This window comes from Chiloscyllium punctatum, chromosome 3, assembly GCF_047496795.1.
Source record: "Chiloscyllium punctatum isolate Juve2018m chromosome 3, sChiPun1.3, whole genome shotgun sequence".
NCBI lineage: Eukaryota > Metazoa > Chordata > Chondrichthyes > Orectolobiformes > Hemiscylliidae > Chiloscyllium > Chiloscyllium punctatum.
The window spans coordinates 115,516,666-115,533,229 of NC_092741.1; the positions used below are offsets into that span (position 1 = coordinate 115,516,666).

The 16,564-nt window shown below is 41.7% G+C and overlaps 1 protein-coding gene across 1 annotated transcript in view; it reads left to right on the forward strand.

The window, feature by feature from the left end:
* Positions 1 to 16,564, forward strand: part of col21a1 (collagen, type XXI, alpha 1) — a 448,863-nt gene that overhangs the window by 253,440 nt on the left and 178,859 nt on the right. Inside the window, exon 17 of the mRNA XM_072549080.1 lies at positions 4,591 to 4,644. Coding sequence (XP_072405181.1) covers positions 4,591 to 4,644 — 54 coding nt within the window. The remainder of the gene's footprint in view (positions 1 to 4,590; positions 4,645 to 16,564) is intronic.

A 16,564-nucleotide genomic window follows, 5' to 3' on the forward strand; every position in this document is an offset into this window, starting at 1 on the left:
GTTGTGCATGTTTTAATGTTAATAGTTAGTATTGTGTATATGTGTGTTTAGACTACTAACTGGGTTTTTTAAGGGTTAAAAGTGAAGCCATCCTTTGGTATTGATAGTTCATTGTTTTTTAAGGGGAAAGGTGTCACAAAGCTAGTCCGTTTTTTTCTAAAAGCTGTTCCTTGGCTCAAAGATACTCTGTCCTTGTTTTTTTTTAGAGGGGTAATAAACAGATGAGATTTAGGACAAAGTGGTCATGTTTTAGAAGTGACCAGTAGGTTAGGAGTTCAACAGTGAGCTGTGTGGAAACTCTCTTCTCTCCGTTCTAACTTCCTGTAAACATCTGACCCATTTTTGCACTGTGTTTGAAAGGAGGGTTGCTTATTGGGACTGTTGTGTATATTCAGAACAGCATACGTCAGTCTAGTTTGAATCAACTGAGTTCTGTCAAGGTTCTTTATTCTGTTCTTCGTGTTTCATTGTGTAATTTTGTGAATAATTTTTTTGTCTGTTTTAAACCTGGTAGTCAACCTCACTAACTTAATCTGGGTAATTTTCACTGTCCATTTACCAAAACAAATTACAAAGTTATGGTCTGGGCTGCCTGCTTAAGAATGTTTTGAGTGGTCTGGCCTAGTCCATAACATTGGTCATATAAGAACAACTCCAAACTATCTATCATCCACTGGTCTGGTAGAAACAGCAGTCCAAACTTTGAAGGCAGCTTTAAAAAAACAGCTTCACTAGATACCATACTTTCCCGGTTCCTATTTGATTGTAGAACCACCCCTCATGCAACTACAGGAATAGCTCTAGTAAAGTTGCTAATGGGGAGAAGATTCTGTACCAGGTTAAATCTGATCTTCCCAGACCTGACAGAGAGAGGATGAAATGGGATCAGGAAAGCCAATGTTGGACATAAGATTCCAATAAGTGAGAGAGACAGTTTACTTCAGGGGTCAAAGTTTGGTGTAGGAACCACGGAAATGGCCTGGCATGGGTAAGAGATACGGTCATCATGAGGACAGGGTCAGTGATATATAAAATTCGGGTAGGTGTGACAATCCTGAATGTGCATGTGGACTGCATCAAAACTGCAAATTCACAAATAGTGTAGTAGCAAACATACCCGGCTCCTCAACTGCCTTTCCAGCTTTTTCCAGAACCCATGGGTTTTCCCTCACCATCAAGCATAGACGATACCTTGGAATCTGAGATGGACACGGTGAATGCTGTTACCTCGAAGATTCGTGCACCTTGTGTCTCTCACTGTGTCTCACACCTGTACACACACACCATGGGTGCTGGGGAAAAAATAAGCACTACCGCAGTTAGGCGGTAGTGTCGGAGTTAAAAGGAGTATCATTGCCCTTTGATGTGAAGGGCACAGCTTGTCACTGGCCACTCAGGTGTTTTCCTTTCGAGAGCTGGATCAGTGTGAGTGTGTGCATGTGCAAGGACTCTCCTCCTTGAAAAAAAAGTAAAAATAAACAAGATTGTCTTCCCCCTCCAACTCTAGTTTGATTTAATCCCTTGGAATCTGAGATGGACACGGTGAATGCTGTTACCTCGAAGATTCGTGCACCTTGTGTCTCTCACTGTGTAAAAAAAAGAAAAAAAAACAAGATTGTGGCGCCATAGGGAGTGGAGTGCATTATTTCCCTCTCCAACTCTATTTCGATTTAATCCCTGTCCTCCCCTTCACTGTTTGATCACACAGCATTGCCCTTTTGTGAAGGGCACTGCGTATCACTGGCCACTCGGGTGTTTTCCCGTCTTCCTGGTGGTGGAAATTGAATAAAGATTCGTGCAACTTGTGTCTCTCACTGTGTCTCACACCTGCACACACACAACATGGGTGCTGGGGAAAAAAATAAGCACTCCCATAGTTAGGTGGTAGTGTGGGAAAAGGGAGTAGAAAAGAAAAAAAATAAACAAGATTGTCGCCTTAAAACGGCGGTGCTCAGACCCGACGTAGTGCACGAGTTGGAGGATGCTCAGGTGTGCGGTGGGATCTCGTCCACACTCACCCCAGCCTGGACGGAATTTCACATGGGCCCCAGGGTCCCATACTTCCCGCTGGAGCCTGTGCCCCACAACCTGAGCCAACTCCAGAATTTTAATTTTGTCCCTTTTATGGACATAAAAAGGCGGGCCCTGTATCGACTGCTGCTGCACACTGTCCACCTCTTCTCCCTCATCCACCGTCCGGACACGCCTTGGCGTGCCCATTTGCCACCGGGCGGTGGGGATCCCCAATGGAGGGCTCTCTACGCAGGAGTCCTCCCCCTTTCTCTCAGTGATCTGGGGTGGAGGGTGTTGCACGCAGCAGTCCCTTGCAACCGCAGATTGCGGTGCTTCACGGACTCCCAGTCCAGCTGCTTGTTCTGTGGCGCTCTGGAGTCCGTGGACCATGTGTATATTGGGTGTGGGCGTTTGCACTCCCTTTTTGACTTTCTTAAAAACCTCCTCTTCTGCTTTTGGTTGCACTTCAGTCCCACGCTCCTGATCTTCGGGCACCCGGTATGGAGGAGGGAGGGCAGGTCCGAAGACCTCCTCGTGGGTCTGCTCCTGGGCCTGGCCAAACTGGCCATCAACAGGTCCAGGCAGCGGGCCGTGGAGGGGGGTTGTTAGGGCTGACTGCCTGCCCCTCTTCCGCGGTTACGTTAGAGCCCGGGTGTCCTTGGAGAAGGACATGCGGTCTTCACCAACACCCTGGACTTGTTCAGGGAGAGGTGGGCACTGTAGGGAGTGGAGTGCATTATTTCCCTCTCCAACTCTATTTTGATTTAAACCCTGCCCTCCCCTTCACTGTTTGATCACACAGCATTGCCCTTTGATGTGAAAGGCACTGCTTGTCACTGCCCACTCGGGTGTTTTCCTATCTTCCTGGTGGTGGAGATTGAATAAAGATTCATGCACCTTGTGTCTCTCACTGTGTCTCACACCTGCACGCACACACACCATGGGTGCTGGGGAAAGAATAAGCACTACCGCAGTTAGGTGGTAGTGTGGGTGTTAAATAAAAAAGAAATTAAAAAAAGAAAACAAAAAGGGGTGTCAAACATCCTGTTCACTCTGAGAGCTGGCTCTGCAGGAGCTGGATCAGTGTCAAGGATTCTCCATGTGTAAATAAAGGGCAACTTAGTGACAGGATGCTGGCTTCTGTGGGGTTATTTAATCTACCACACTTCCAAGCAATGCATTCCAAACTAGAAACTCTTGCACCATAAAAATGTTTTTTTTATGTGTCATATTTACTTATTGTGTAAATCAGTTTCAAGCTTGTTCCTGTTCTTTGTTTGAGTCAGAGCTAGTTCTCCCTGACTACCCTGTCCAGACCTCTCAAAGAAAAAGAAAGAAACAAGATTGTTAAGGTGGGCACCGTAGGGAGTGGAGTGTATTATTTCCCCCTCAAACTCTATTTTGATTCAATCCCTGCCCTCCCCTTCACTGTTTGGTCTCACAGCATTGCCCTTTGAGAAGGGCACTGATTGTCACTGGCCACTCGGTTGTTTCCTTTCTTCCTGGTGGTAGAATATAAATAAAGATCTACACACTTATTGTTTTTCACCATGTCCGACACCTGCACACACACAACATGGGTGCTGGGGAAAAATAAGCACTGCCACTGTCAAGCAAAAACAAGACTGTCAGAGGTTCTGCTCACTCTGAGAGCTGGCACTGAGGCAGCTGGATTAGTGTCAAGGACTCTCCATGTGTAAGTAACGGGTGACTTAGTGACAGAATAAAGACCTCCCTGGAGTTATTTCACAGTCCATATCCTATTTTACTCTATATGTTTGTCTGAGTGTAAGGATACATTTATAAGTGAATCAGAGCTTTAATTAGTATTGTATGTCAGTAGTTTATAATTGTTTAGCTGTAGTTAGAACCTATTTACTTGTAATAAATAGTAATTATTGATAAGTACAGAAACCTGGTCCATAGCTTTCTTTCAATTTGCTTCTGAAGGTCAGGTAAATTGAGGAACTTTACATACTTTATAAAATCTTTAATTGTTTTATTACAACTCTGAAAATAGCAGGGCTTGATTTCTAGTGTGCTACCCCAGTAAGTCATAACAAATTGAACACACTTTCTCAGTCCAGTTGGCCAGATCTGATAGCTTGGCATCCTTTGCCAGTTAACAGGATATAATACTGTCCTTCTCTCCACCATCTAATCCATCAGTACTTCAGGTCACATAAAGTGAACTGAGGCACTAACTTGCCTTTCTGAACCAAGTGTTCCAAAATTATGATGGAGCCATGCAAAGTGAGGGCCATTTCCTGGCTTGCAGTGTTTGAAGTGATATCTAACTGGGCTTTAAATATTGCACTCGCTGCGTGAATGCAGAATTTCTCAGCAGTGGAAGGCCTTTCTGATTCTCCTGCTGTGTGATTCCACAAGATGGGTGGAGCGGTAAGAGTGGTTGTTTGTATCAGAAAGGTCGCCATGAACCACGGTAGACCAGGTGTCATGAATCTGACTCAAGAAAAGTTTTTCATAAAAATGGGAAATTCATCCCAGTGTGGCAAATTATATCAGTAGGAGTCCAGTAATTTCTTTTCGAAAAACACCTGTTTCTTACTTTTTTAGGGAGAACCTGGAGATGTCGGTCACCCAGGATTAGATGGAATAGCAGGAATGCCTGTAAGTATCTTTAGAACATACAGATTAGAAATTCAAATCATAAGTAGAATATATTGCTTCTTTCCTCAGATACCATCAGCATGAAATTGACCTCCAATCATAGCACAAGTTGAACAGTGCTAAGTCATCAATCTGTTTTATGTAACATATAATTTTCATGCTGATTTTAGAATGAGCTGCCAGTTCATTATTGTCCATTTTGATATGGCCACCAAAAAACAATTCTAAACTTCACCTCTACCCAGCCATATAAACCTCCATTACAAAGAATTACTTTGAAATGCATTGACTTTTGCTGTGAGGGTCAGTGAGTCAGCTATTTTGAACTCACAAAAATGGATAGTAATTTAATCTATTTTCTGGAGGTACTGGCTAAAGAAAAGTATTGGTCAGAATATTCAGTGATCAATCAATTTTTCTTCCAAATATAGCTAAAGGATTTTAGTGCCTACTGTAGAATTTTAGATCAGGCAGATTGCATTAATCAGTACCTAAAAAGTTAGATACTGTGAGATTTGAACTTCAGTGTTTGGTTTCATGACTTAAAATAACCAAAGACTGTAAGAACAAAATGGTGTCAATTGAAAACTTCAATCCATAAAAAGTTGTTTAAAAACTTGGATAACAGTAGAATCTCATAGTAGAAATGGAATCTGATTTTTCATTAATTAGAAAAGAGTGACTTTCTTCTGACATTTACAGGAAAAATGTGCTGTCAATCAAAGCCTATTATGACAGAATGGAAGCACATACTAGTAAAGAATGAGAAATAGGCTATTTTGCTTTCTTTGCCTTCACTGTGACTTAATAAAATCATGGCTCAGCTGATTGTGGCCTTGACTTCGTTTTTCTGTCTTTCCACCATAACCAATGACACCCTTGTCACTAAATAGTTTATATGCAGTGACCTACCCTCCATTATTCTTTGGGGAAAATTGAGCCTCTGAGAAAGAAAATAAAATCAATTTTAAATGGAAGACCTCAAACTTTTAACCTATACTCACTAATTCTTTACTCCCTCACAAGGGAAACCTTCCTTGCAGCATTCATCCTTTCAGAATCTTATATATTTCAATAGGATCACCTCTCATTCTTCTATATTCCAATGGCTGTCAGCCAAATCTGGTCAACTTTCCTCATAACATCTTCATCGTAGCCAACAGTTGTACATTCCATATGCCACTCATAATGCAACTATTTGTTTTGAAAAAAAATTCAGACAAAAGCTCTGAATGGTATTCCACATAAAATCTCACTAAAACTGTAGCAACACTTACCTGCTCCATTTGTTTCCCTTCACTGTAGATACCAGCATTCTAATTGCCTTAAAAGTCACCTGATGTACCTACCTACATAGTGACTTTTTGTGTTTCATGTACTAGGGTATCTAGACCCCTCTGTATAAAAGAAATCTATTGTCTGTCTCCATTCAAATAACATACTAATTCTACTCTTCCCACCGAGCTCACGTTATCCCACCTTATTTTCCAACTGCCCATTTTTTCTGTTATAAATGCATTATATCAACATGTCAACTTAGTGTCCTACCTATCATCAGCCAGTTTAACCCTTTTCTTTAGGACTCTTAAGTCATTGACAAAGATAGTAAAAGGTCATGGTACTAAATCCTGTGGCATTCCACCAGCTCAGATTGCCAACCTGAGAATAACTCATTTATCCCAAATCTGTTTCCTGTTAACTGAATTCTTATTTTGTGCAGTAACCTTTGTTTTGGATCTGGTCAGACCCCCTCAAAATATTTTAAGAAGGTAGCCCAGATCCTAACATTTCCAGTTGTTTTGGCAGATGTGACGTGGATGTTCTAGAAGTAATGCAGCTGGCCAAACCACTCAGCTTGAAGCAAAACAGAATTTACTGTACACACGAGCAAAAGAAAATAGAATTTAGAATAAGAACTATTTGAAAACCCAACCAACACAAAAACGCAACTTAACAAAGAATGTTTGTCATTTCCTACAACATCCCCATAAACACGCCCCTTGGCAAAAAAAAATCCAAACATGAGTTCTTATAGGAGTGATGTCAGAGAGAGAGAGTCAGCCAGAACACCTCTGTTGAATCAGGGAAGTTTTTTTTTCCCAGGAGCTTTCTTTGACAAACAGCTTCAAACTAAACCAAAGTAGAAATATCCCTGAACTGGGAGCACTGACCACTCCCCTTTCATATCAAACCTAAAAGCCCTTTTCCCTGATTGTTGCCTTAGGCAGTATCTGTTAACCATTATTAAACTAGCCAGTTCAGACATATCAGCACCTCTGCCTTTATGACCCCTCTCAAAAAATAACAAGGGCAACATAACCTTGTTAAAGGAGCAGCATCATCACATCTTTTATGTAAAACTTAATTGATTACATTTTGACAATCCAAGGCGACTGCACCTACAGATTCTCCTTTATCTACATAGGTTGTTACTTTGTGGGTGGCACGGTGGAACATTGGTTAGCACTGCTGCCTCACAGCGCCAGAGACCTGGGTTCAATTCCCACCTCAGGCGACTGACTGTGTGGAGTTTGCACGTTCTCCCCGTGTCTGCGTGGGTTTCCTCCCGCAGTCCAAAGATGTGCAGGTAAGGTGAATTGGCCATGCTAAATTGCCCGTAGTGTTAGGTAAGGGGTAAATGTAGGGGTATGAGTGGGTTGCGGGTCGGTGTGGACTTGTTGGGCCGAAGGGCCTGTTTCCACACTGTAATGTAATCTAATCTAAAATCTTTCCAAAGGACTCTAATGAACTGATGAAACATAATCAATCAATCAAGTAAACTAGGGACTTGAGCTAGTTTGATTAATCATGTTTCAATAATTCATAAATTAATTTGATTTCTTTGAGGAAGCAATGTGATGTTTTTGTGTAAGAGAAGTCATGTCTCACAAACCTGATTAAGTCTTTTGAGAAAGTGATGAAGAAGATTGATGAGGGCAGAGCAGTAGACATTGTTTACTTGGACTTTAGTAAAGCTTTTGACAATGTTTCGCATCTTGACTAATTAGTAAAGATCGATCACTTGGGATTCAGGGTGAGCTTGCCAATTGGATACAAAATTAGCTTAATGGCAGGAGACAGAGAATGGTAGTGGATGGTTGTATTTCAGACTGGAGGCCTGTTACCAGCAGTGTTCCACAGGGATCTGTGCTGGCTCCACTTTTGTTTGTCATTTATATAAATGATTTAGATGATAATATAGAAGGCATGGTTTGTAAGCTTGCAGATGACACCAAAATTGGTGGCATAGTGGATAGTGAAGAAGGTTACCTAAGATTACAAAATGATCTTGATCAATTGAGTCAATGGGCTGTGGAGTGGCAGGTAGTGTTTAATTTGGATAAATGCGAAATGTTGAATTTTGGTGAAACAAACAAGGGCAGGATTTAGACAATAAAAGTAGGGTCTTGGATAGTGTAGAACAGATAGACCTAGGGGTTCAAGTACATAATTCTTTGAAGTCTGCATCACATGCAAACAGAGTGGTTAAGAAGGCACACTTGCCTGCATTGCTCAGACCTTTGAGTAGAGGAGTTGGGATGTCATATTGAGTTTATGCAGGACATTGGTGTAGCTTCTTCTGGGATACTGTGTGCAGTTCCATTTGCCCTCTTCTGGAAGGACTTTATTAAGCTGGAGAGGGTTCAGAAAAGATTTACCAAGATGTTGCCTGGAGTGAAGGGTTTGAGTTATAGGGAGAGGCTGGGACTTTCTTCACTGGAGGGTAGGAGGTTGAGGGATAACCTAATGGAGGTTTATAAAATCATAAGAGGCATAGATAAGATGAATGGCAGGTGTCTTTCCCTAAGATAGGGGATTTCAAGACAAGGGGGCATATTTTTAAGGTAAGAGGGGAAAGCAACCAATATATTGAAAGACCCCTCTCACCAGTTATATTCAGGCAGAAGATACAAATGTTTAAATATACATACCACCTATCATTGCAAGAGGATTCGCAGTAGAGTTAAAATCAACGAGGTAAAATCAATGACTGCAGATGCTGGGAACCAGATTCTAGATTAGTAGTGCTGGAAGACCACAGCAGTTCAGGCAGCATCCAAGTAGCTTCGAAATCGACGTTTCGGGCAAAAGCCCTTCATCAGGAATAAAGGCCTATCATTACTGTTAACAATTTCATCCACAGTTGTCCAAAAGTTCATACCGAACATGTACAGGGTTGTATAATAATCTTCGCAATTTTATATCAACAATTCTGTAGAATCTTCCACTGACCATCGAATCTTATAAATGATATATTGAATTGGGTAATAAATCAGCAATACATTTCCATGGGGGAACTATGGAACTGGTGTGGACTGGTTGGGGTGAAGGACCTGTTTCCACACTGTGGGGGATCTAATCTATTTACTTTTCTTGGTGACACTTGTGATGAGGCTGACATTCCTCACAAAGCTGAAGAATAAAAGGAACACTCCAACTCAGGAACTTCTATATTACTAAAAATGTTTTATGAAATATATTTTAAGAAATTTAGCACTCTGAAAGTAGTCTTTGGGTCATTGAGTATCTCCATATATTATTTCATCTTCATTGAAAATTTTAATTTTAAGAATGCTTAATTGAACACCTCTGAAATAACTATTTTGCTCAGTTTTTTACTTATATGCAAGCAGAAACTTTCCGTAATTAGTCTTCAGATTTTTGGCTGCAGTGGCATAATTCTTAGCCAGTCGTAGGGTAAAATCATCTGGTTCACCCATTCTACAGGTAGTTCCACAGATAACAACATAGGTTTCATGCTGACCTATTACTTTTAGTAGGGTCCTTCTGTGGAACAGTGGTAATGTCCTTACCTCTGGACCACAAGGCCCAAGTTCAAGTCCCATCCACTCCAGAGGTGTATCGTAACATCTCTGAACAGATTGATTAGAAAAATGTTTAAATAAAACCCACTTTGTCAACCTTAGCAATGCTGATTTTGAATGGAAACATGGTCCTTTGCAGCATTAATTCTGTTCCTTCTGCAGCATTTACATGGAACATAATGATCAATGAATTCACCAAAATCATTCTGCATGATTTTTATTAATTTGTGATTTTCTTCTGAGGCTGTGTTTTATTTTAGCTGTTACACAGATCTTGTGCTTGACATGGTAGCCAATAACAGTATTTTCTGTGGAAATTATATAATTACCTCAAACACATTTATTAGTAAAGCTTCTTTATGGTAGTTTCTTTTCAGCATAATTTGTAACCTTTGCAAGATACAAGATGCTGTTGATACTGCTCCTTTAGTAATTGAATGTAGTAAATGTTTGCAAAATTCATTATTATTTTTGTAGTATATGTGGAGGAAAATAAAGGCCATTGGGTATAGATTCTCAAGTTCAGGATTTGAGTGATATTTTGATGACTCTGAACACCCTGCATGTGGTTTTTAATCCATTCAAATTAAATGACAGTCAAATGAAGGGACTTCCCTGATTGTGGGAAGTCTGTTATTTGGTGGATTTAGAATCATTTTCTGTGATGAAGGATGAAGAATTTTTAAAAAGGGATAACTTTGCATTTGGATCCAAAAGTCAGTGTGCACACTAATGCTGTCTTAAATACAACTGGTAAATCAACATAGATAACTGTGTATTTTGGTATGAAAAATGAAGAGGTAATTTATTAATTAGAAAATAATCTAAATACAGTAGTATAGCAAAGGGACATCTGTGCACAAATACAATATCATGAAGGCCATAAGCAAACCAAGCATTAAAATGGATTTAAAGAAGGTTAAAATTGCAAAGCAGAGAAGTCATGCTAAACTTGTATCAAACTTTTGTCAGACTGCTCAGCATACTCTGTTCATCCTAGCTGCCATATTATGAAAAAAAATAGATACAGACAGACTTTGTAAGGATGACAATGGAATGTTGAGATTGTGTTTCTCTATAAACAGTGAACAACCTGAATCTGTTTCTTTAAAAGAGCTGAAAGTAGCCCAACACAGGTCTTTAAAATGATGAGACAGTTACACAGAGAGCGAGCTTTCACTTGTGGAGAACAGATAGTAGAGACCATCAAAGAAGAACAAAGAAAATTCCAGCACAGGAACAGACACTTAGGCTCTCCAGGCCTGTGCCAATCCAGACCCTATGTCTAAACCTGTCGCCTATTTTCCAAGGATCTGTATCCCTCTTCGCCTTGCCCATTTATGTATCTGTCTAGACACAGTTATCGTGATGTTATCGTACCCACCTCTACCACCTCCACTGTCCACTCACCACCCTCTGCATAAAGAACTTGCCATGCATATCTCCCTTAAACCTTTCCCCTCTCACCTTGAATTCAAGACCCCTAGTATTTGAGACCCCACTCTGGGAAAAAAACTTCTTGCTATCCACCCTATCTCTACATTTCATGATTTTGTGGACTTCAAACCATGTTCCCCATCAATCTCTGTCTTTCTAATGAAAGTAATTCTAATCTAGTCAACCTCTCTTCATAATGAGCCCTTCATACCAGGCAACATCCTGGTGAACCTCTTCTGCACCTTCTCCAAAGCATCCACATCCTTTTGGTAAGGTGGTGACCAAAACTATATGCAGTATTCCAAATGTGACCTATATAACTGTAACATGACCTGTCAACTCTTGTACTCAGTACCCTATCTGATGAAGGAAAGCACGCCATATGCCTTCTTGACCACTCTATCAACCTTCAGGGTGCAATGGACCTGAACATCCAGATCTCTTTGTACATCAATTGTCCCCAAAGGGCTTTTCCATTTATCGTATTGTTCACTCTTGAATTGGATCTTCCAAAATGCACTACCTCACATTTGCCCGGATTTCAGCTGCCAGCAGCAGGAAGAGCAGGAGCTTGGACCAGGGGCCTGTCGGGAAAGGTGAATCACTGATTTAAAACTTTAAAAGCTTACCTCATGCATCAGCAGCAGCAGAACCTCAGAGAGCAGAGGTTTCTGGGAATGGAGGGACTTTTTTATTCCCCCTCAGCTATATAAGTCAGTGTTTTCTAAAGCCAAGACCTTACTTTTGTAGGGCCTCCCACCCATCCACCTCCTCAAACTTTACACACCAGGGTCACATCAGGTAAGCTTCTTTTCTTCTTTTTAACCTTCCGGTAAAGGGACTAGCAGGGATGGCAGTGCAGGGAGAGGAATGTTCCTCCTGCAGGATGTTTGAGGTGAGGGACGCCATTAGTGTCCCTTCCAAGTATATCTGCAAGAAGTGCACTCAATTCTTGCTCCTCCAAGGCTGCATTAGGGAACTGGAGTGGGAGCCGGATGAACTTTGGATAATTCGGGAGGCAGAGTCTGTGATAGATAAGAGTTACAGGAGAGTAGTTACTCCAAGGTATGAAAAATGCTGGGTAACTGTTAGAAAGGGGAAAAAAACAGTCAGTGTAGGGATCTCCTGTGGTCGTTTCCCTGAATAACAAGTATACCATTTTGGATACTGTTCAGGGTCAACTCACTAGGAACATGCACTAGGGTGAAGGTCTCCGGCACAGAGTTTGTGCCTGTTGCACAGAAGCGAAGAGGGTAAAGGAGGAGAGTTTTAGTCATTGGGGACTCAATAGTGAGACGATCAGATAGAAGGTTTGTTGGGAACGAAAGAGACTCACCGGATTGGTGTGTTGCCTCCCAGCTGCAAGGATCCGTGATGTCTTGGATCATGTCTTTGGGGTCCTGAAGGGAGAGGGTGACCAGCCCCAAGTCGTGGTCCACATGGGTCCCAATGACAGTTAGAAAGAGAGATAGGAATGTAAGGCAGGATTTCAGGGAGCTAGGGTGAAAGCTGACAGCGAGAACAAACAGAGTTGTTATCTCTGGATTGTTACCCATGCCACATGATAGTAAGGTGAAGGACAGGGAGAGGTATCAGCTGAACACATGGCTGCAGGAATGATGCAGGAGGGAGGGTTTCAGGCTTATGGATAATTAGGGCTCATTTTGGGGAAGGTGCGACCTCTACAAACAGGACGGTCATCACTTGAACCAGAGGGGTACTAATATCCTGGGCAGGAAATTTGCTAGTGCTATTCAGGTGGGTTTAAACTAGCTCAGAAGCGGGGTGGGAACCAGTGTTGTAGTTCCAATGCACAGGTGGATGAAAGTAGGGAGGGCATGGACAGGATTTCACGGTCATAGGAGTGTGCTGGCAGACAGCAAGCTGGTTTGAAATGTGTCTACTTCAACGCCAGGAGTATTCAGAATAAGGTAGGTGAGCATGCAGCATGAATAAGTACCTGGGACTTCGATGTTGTGGCCATTTCTGAGACATGGATAACGCAGGGTCAGGACTGGATGTTGTAGGTTCCAGGGTTTAGATCTTCCATTAAGATCAGGGAAGGTGGTAAAAGAGGGGGAGGTGTGGCTTTGTTAGTCAAGGACAGTATAACGGTGGCTGAAAGAACATTTGACAGGACTCGTCTACTGAGGTGGTATGGGCCAAGGTTAGAAACAGGAGAGGAGAGGTCACATTGCTGGGAGTTTTTTTTAATAGTTCTCTGCAAAGTTCCAGGGATGTGGAGGAGAGGATTGGCAAATCGATTCTGAGTAGGAATGAAAGGAACAGGTGGTCAATATGGGGTCTTTAACTTCCCCAACATTGACTGGAAATGCTATAACTATAGTATTTCAGATGGATCACTTTTTGTCCAATGTGTGCAGGAGGGTTTCCTGACACAGCATATCGAAGGGCCGACAAGAGGGGAGGCCACACTGGATCTGGTACTTGGTAATGAACCAAGACAGGTGTTTGATTTAGTGATAGGTGAGCACTTTGGAGAGAGTGACCATAATTTGGTTACGTTTAGATTAGCTATAGAAAGGGATAGGTATGTGCCATAGGGCAAGAGTTATAGACGGGGGAAAGGTAATTATAATGTGATTAGGCAAGACGTCGGAGGCATAGAATGGGGCAACAAAATGCAGGGGATGGGAACAATCGAAATGTGGAGTTGGTTTAAGGAACAGATATTGCGTGTCTTTGTTAGGTATGTCCCTGCCAGGCAAGGAGGAAGTGATAGGTAGGGAAACCATAGTTTACTAAAGAAATTGTATCTCTTGCTAAGCGGAAGAGAGAGGATTATATGATGTTGAGGTGAGATGGTTCAGATGAGGCGATGGAGAGTTACAGAGTAGCTAGAAAGGATTTAAAGAAAGAGTTAAGAAGAGCAAGGGGGGACATGAGTAGTGTTTAACAGGTAGAATAAAGGAGAACCCTAAAGCTTTCTATAGATATGTAAGAATAAAAGGATGATGAGGGTAGGAATAGGGCCAAAGACAGAAGTACGAAGTTGTGTGTGGACACTGGGGAGATCAGGGGAGTGCTAAACGAATATTTCTCATCTGTTTTCTCTTAGGAAAAGGAGAATATTGTAGAGAAGAGGACTGAGATACAGGCTATTAGACTTGAAAGGATTGAGGTTAGTAAAGAGGAGGTGTTATTAATTCTAGAAAGTGTGAAAGTAGATAGGTCCCCTGGACCCCGGATAGGATTCTTGGTAATATGGATGTGCAGAGGGATCTTGGTGTGCATGTACATAGATCCTTGAAAGTTGCCACCCAGGTTGATAGTGCTGTTAAGAAGGCATAGAGTGTGTTAGGTTTTATTGGTAGAGGGATTGAGTTCCGGAGCCGTGATGTCATGCTGCAACTGTACAAAACGCTAGTGCAGCCTCACTTGGAGAATTGTGTGCAGTTCTGGTCACCCCATTACAGGAAGGATGTGGAAGCATTGGAAAAGGTGCAGAGGAAATTTACCAGGATGTTGCCTAGTCTGAAATGAAGGTCTTATGAGGAAAGGCTGAAGGACTTGGGTTTGTTCTCATTGGAGAGAAGAAGGCAAAGAGGTGATTTAATAGAGACGTACAAGATGATCAGAGGATTAGATAGAGTGGACAGTGAAAGTCTTTTTCCCAGGATGATGACCTGCTTGTATGAGGGGGCATAGCTGCAAATTGAGGGGTGATAGATTTAAGACAGATGTTAGAGGTAGGTTCTTCACTCAGAGTGGTAAGGGTGTGGAATGCCCTACCTGCCAATGTAGTTAACTCAGCCACATTAGGGACAATTAAACAGTCCTTGAATAAGCACATGGATGATGATGGAATAGTGTAGGGTGATGGGCTTAGATTAGTTCACAGGTCGGCGCATCATCGAGGGCCTGTTCTGCATTGTGTTGTTCTATGTTCTGTGAACTCCATCTACCATTTCTCTGCCCAATTCTCCAATCTACCTATATTCTGCTGTATCCTCTGACAGTCCACTTCACTATCTGCTACTCCACCAATCTTAGTGTCATCTGCAAACTTGCTAATCAGACCACCTATACTTTCCTCCAGATCCTCCAGTTCTTTGTGTGTGACAAAGAACAGTAGCCCCAACACGGATCCCTGTGGAACACCACTGGTCACAGTTTTTCTTTTTGAGAAATTCCTTTCCACTTCTATTCTCTGTCTCCTGCTGCCCAGCCAATTCTCTATCCATCTAGCTAGTACACCCTAGACCCCATGTGACTTCACTTTCTCCATCAGCCTACCATGGGGAACCTTATCAATACTAGATAGTCACAAAGAAATCCAACAGAGAATTTAAAAGCAACTTCTTTACACAGAGAGTGGTGAGAATGTGGAACTCACTATCATAGGGTGTAAATGAGGGAAATAGAGTTGATGCATTTGCAGCAAAGTATATCATAACAAAAATAACATAAGATCTGTTTATGACAGAAGAGAATAGATATTTCTGTTGATAGAATTGATTGGGACAGGATGAAAACAATGAAAGATAAGTGGAGTGATTGCATTGAATGATTTGTTAATGTTCTGTATATTTTATGTAATTCTACATAACTACAAGCTTTTTTGTAGTAATACACTAATTTGAATAGAGTGTTTGAGCTATAATTCAGATTTGAATCAATTAATCTTCTGCCAGTGGCTACATTATATTAGATTAGATTACTTACAGTGTGGAAACAGGCCCTTCAGCCCAACAAGTCCACACCAAACTGTAACCCACCCAGACCCATTCCCCTCCACCTAACACTAAGGACAATTTAGCATGGCCAATTCACCTAACCTGCACATTTTTGGATTGTGGGAGGAAACCAGAGCACCCACAGGAAATCCACGCAGACACAGGGAGAATGTGCAAACTCCGCACAGACAGTCGTCTGTGGGACCCTGGTGCTGTAAGGCAGCAGTGCTAACCACTGTGCCACCCCAATAGAAGATGAAAAAAGGAAGGAGAGAATGTGACCTTGAAGGAGAAATGTGAAAAATGTAAACTTGACCTCCAGAGAGAGAGGCAATGGAAGAAAGAGATTACAAAAGAGAGAAAGAACTTTAAAAAGAAAAAGAAAAATCGGAGAACATGAAGTGGCTAAAGGAAAGCTTAAGTTATTTATTTCAACACAAGATAATCCATACAAATGATTGTATGGAGAAAATAAAATTATATTAGGAAACTACATGTTTTCATGAATGTCAGAGAGGCATGTGAAAGCAAATTGTTGGAATTGGAATGGTAAACCAGTGGGAATGACAGGAACACTAAAGGAATCTTCAGAAAAGGTCGTACCACAAGGGAAATGGGTGTCAAAACAGTGACAGTGGTGCAAATGAATTGCACTTTGGTACAACCCACAGGGGTAGGGCTTATACAATTAATGGTAGGGCCTTGCGTACTGTTGGAGAACAGAAGGGCCTAGGGGTTCAGGTACATAATACCTTGAAGTTTGCATCACATATAGACACAGTGGTCAAAAAGGCTTGCCTTCATCGCTCAGTCCTTTGAGTACAGGAGTTGGGAAGTCATGTTGAGGTTGTACAAGACATTGGTGAGGCCTCTTCTGGAATATTGTGTCCAGTTCTGCTTGGAGAAAGTGAGGACTGCAGATGCTGGGGATCAGAGCTTAAAAATGTGTTGCTGGAAAAG